Source organism: Aptenodytes forsteri, unplaced genomic scaffold, assembly GCF_000699145.1.
Source record: "Aptenodytes forsteri isolate BGI_AS27 unplaced genomic scaffold, ASM69914v1 Scaffold2, whole genome shotgun sequence".
NCBI classification, from domain to species: Eukaryota; Metazoa; Chordata; class Aves; order Sphenisciformes; family Spheniscidae; genus Aptenodytes; species Aptenodytes forsteri.
In genome coordinates this window covers 17,205,417-17,208,398 of record NW_008795695.1, presented here as the reverse complement: position 1 = coordinate 17,208,398, position 2,982 = coordinate 17,205,417, and the positions used below count along the sequence as shown (strand labels likewise).

The following is a 2,982-nucleotide window of genomic DNA, read 5'->3' as shown; positions in this document are numbered from 1 at the left end:
GAGCGAAAAACTATATTAATATGAAAAAGTTGCAAAACTACATTCATGTATAATACATAAACAAACAGGAAAATATTACAAAGAAGAATAGAACCATGTATTTGACCACTGGTGACTACAAAATTAACATAATTCAAATGCTAGACTTCATTGCCAGCAAAGAATGGTTAAAGGCTATTTCTTTTTAAACATGCATTAAACTTCGTATTTTAAATGCTCTTCAAAATGATAGCACAGGGCCAAGAATCAAGCTATTTTTTTGCCTTCTTATCTTTCCATGTCCTCTATTTTCTTCTCTTCCCCAATCTTCCTTTCTAACATCAGTGTCTATTGCTGTGGTATAAAGAGAGTCATGGGGAAAAAAAAGAAAAAAAAAAAAAAGAGAATCGCATAAACACCATCTAAGTTCAGAAGAGGATCTATCCAGATCTGCTCAATGAATGTTTGATAACAAATGATGGAACACATGCCTATCTCTGCTCTGACTATTTCTGGGATATATCTTAAATCTAAAGGCTGTCTAAATTTAAAAAGCACAAATAAACCTAGCAACATCTAACAGAAGTTTGCTGTCCATCTACATCTGACAACTGAAATCATTAGGCTGAAGGGGCATGTCAACACCTCCACAATGGAATTTCCAAAAGCATTCATATGCTGAAAGGTCTCCAGATTTATTTTCAGAGCAATCGGTGCAAAATTTTTAAATTTATTCAGGATCTAAGTGTGATTTATATCCTTAGGCATCTTAGATATTCCTCTAGGCTTTCCTCTGCAGGTACATAGGCTAATATTGGAAACCTAAAAATTCATAGGTCAAAGGCTAATGCTGATGGTAACTCACATGTCTATTCTTACCTCAGTTAACTTTTGTTTGATACAACGTACAGATGAACAATATTTTTGTGACAATATTAATCATACACACATAAACTTACAGCAGGCTCAATATGCTTGACTTCAGATTTCAGAGAGAATGTCAGTGTGGCACCATTTATTCCACCCACACGCTTTGAGATCAGTAGCAACACTGCTTCAGCAGGGCGCAGAAAACGACTAGTGAATTCCACGTTTATATTTGTTTGTCTCCTAGGCAAAATAATAATATTAGTTTAAATAGTTAGGCACAAAATTGTGACTCAGAATTGACTCAGAAATGTCATTTCAGAAGCACATTTTAGAGTCTTTGTAAGGTATGGGGGCTAGAAAAGAAAGTAGTTTGTTTTTTCTGAAATACTTTGTTGCAGTTCAATCTTCTGCCTAAGCGCACCTTAAAACATTCTAATAAAAGAACTATATAGATAAAGAACAATATTGAGTCCTTATTGCTTTTTATGACCTCAGCATGTAGCTTAATTTTTCTTCCCACACACACTAGCACAGAAAGTTCTCTTTCCTTATATTACCCTAAGTTAACAACTGATTTAGTTTATGCTCCCCTATTTGAACAGGTTTTTGTGAGTTAAACAGTCAGACATCCTCTTATGCATGTTGTGAGGCAGATCTAGATGTTCTTAATCAAATCCTCATTGAAGATTGAGAAAGAAATGAGTAAAAAAACCCTTCAGAATAATTAGTAAAGCGGAGTAATTAAGAGGTGGAAAAAACAAAGTTCTCTTGTACAAGCAACAGCTCAAGTCTCTGATGGAAAACTGGAGAAGGAGAGACCACATGGAATGAGAGTTTAGACTAGGTAAGAGTTAAGTTTAGACTTGATTTGCATTAGTCCTGCAACTGAGCAAGGTAAATAAGAAAAGTTTAGTGGCTGAAGCTCGCACTTTGAAGCTCTCAAAATCACTCTCCGATTTTGAGATTAATGTGTTAAGATGGCATGAAGGTCAGAAAAATTATAGCGTGTAACATTGTTCTAAAAGAGAACAGTAGAATCTAAACATATTCTGCCTTTCTCCACGTATGACCAGAGCAGAGAGCGCTTTCTCTAAACAGAAAAAGACCTATATTTTTGGAGTTGCAAGTAGAATATCTCAAAATAAATACCAAAAAGTCAGTTGACTGGTTTATACTTTCATTATAATGTCATTCTATGTGGTTAAACAAATTTTAAAATTTACCCCCTGACAAACTGTATGAAAGAGATGGCAGAAAGAAAATAATCAATAGTAAAATCTTGAAATGTCTTCATTTACTCAAGCTGATATTACTTAAATAATACTTCAAAGGAATTCTTAAAATATAGGAAAAGGTTATATTTATAAACTGCAGATTTGTTAGTTGTCTTTCTGGAACAGATAGCAGATACTAAAGTCAAAAGGAAGCCTCTCCCCAACCCAAATCAGCCTTCCCCATTAAACAATTAACCGGAACTGTGCAGCCTGACAGAAAAGAATTAAAACAGACGGCAGAGGGAAATTATGTGTGATTTACTGGTCTTCTGCCAACTGGGAATTCTAAAGCACAGGCAATCAACTAACAGTGGTATGTGAAATATGCCTATTACATATTGTATCTATATATACTTCTCCCCAACCCAAATCAGCCTTCCCCATTAAACAATTAACCGGAACTGTGCAGCCTGACAGAAAAGAATTAAAACAGACGGCAGAGGGAAATTATGTGTGATTTACTGGTCTTCTGCCAACTGGGAATTCTAAAGCACAGGCAATCAACTAACAGTGGTATGTGAAATATGCCTATTACATATTGTATCTATATATAATTACAGAAGTAAGTGGTGAAGTAGAGGATGGACTTGTAATAGCAATTAGCATACTATGTCTTCAATGGAATCATGTTAATTTACATTTGGTTCACAACTTTCATAATAACAGCTACTTTTTCAAGTGAACTCAATGCACACATTTCTTCATGTAAGTTGAGCAATAACAATGATGGCAGAAGTTCTATAAATTTATTTTGATGAGAGTAGTGGCAGGATTTGTCCCTGGATGACAGCTGCTGTCAAGGAAACTGTCAAGGAAACATCATCCATTCTTATGGTGGACCAGGGAAAAAAAAATTTTT

The 2,982-nt window shown here is 34.9% G+C and overlaps 1 protein-coding gene across 1 annotated transcript in view; it reads right to left on the bottom strand.

Annotated features, from left to right (window-relative positions):
- The window catches only part of CFAP47 (cilia and flagella associated protein 47), a 382,585-nt gene that overhangs the window by 236,825 nt on the left and 142,778 nt on the right, over nt 1-2,982 (bottom strand). The window contains 1 exon segment of the mRNA XM_019473044.1: nt 939-1,089. Within this exon segment, the coding sequence (XP_019328589.1) occupies nt 939-1,089 (151 nt within the window).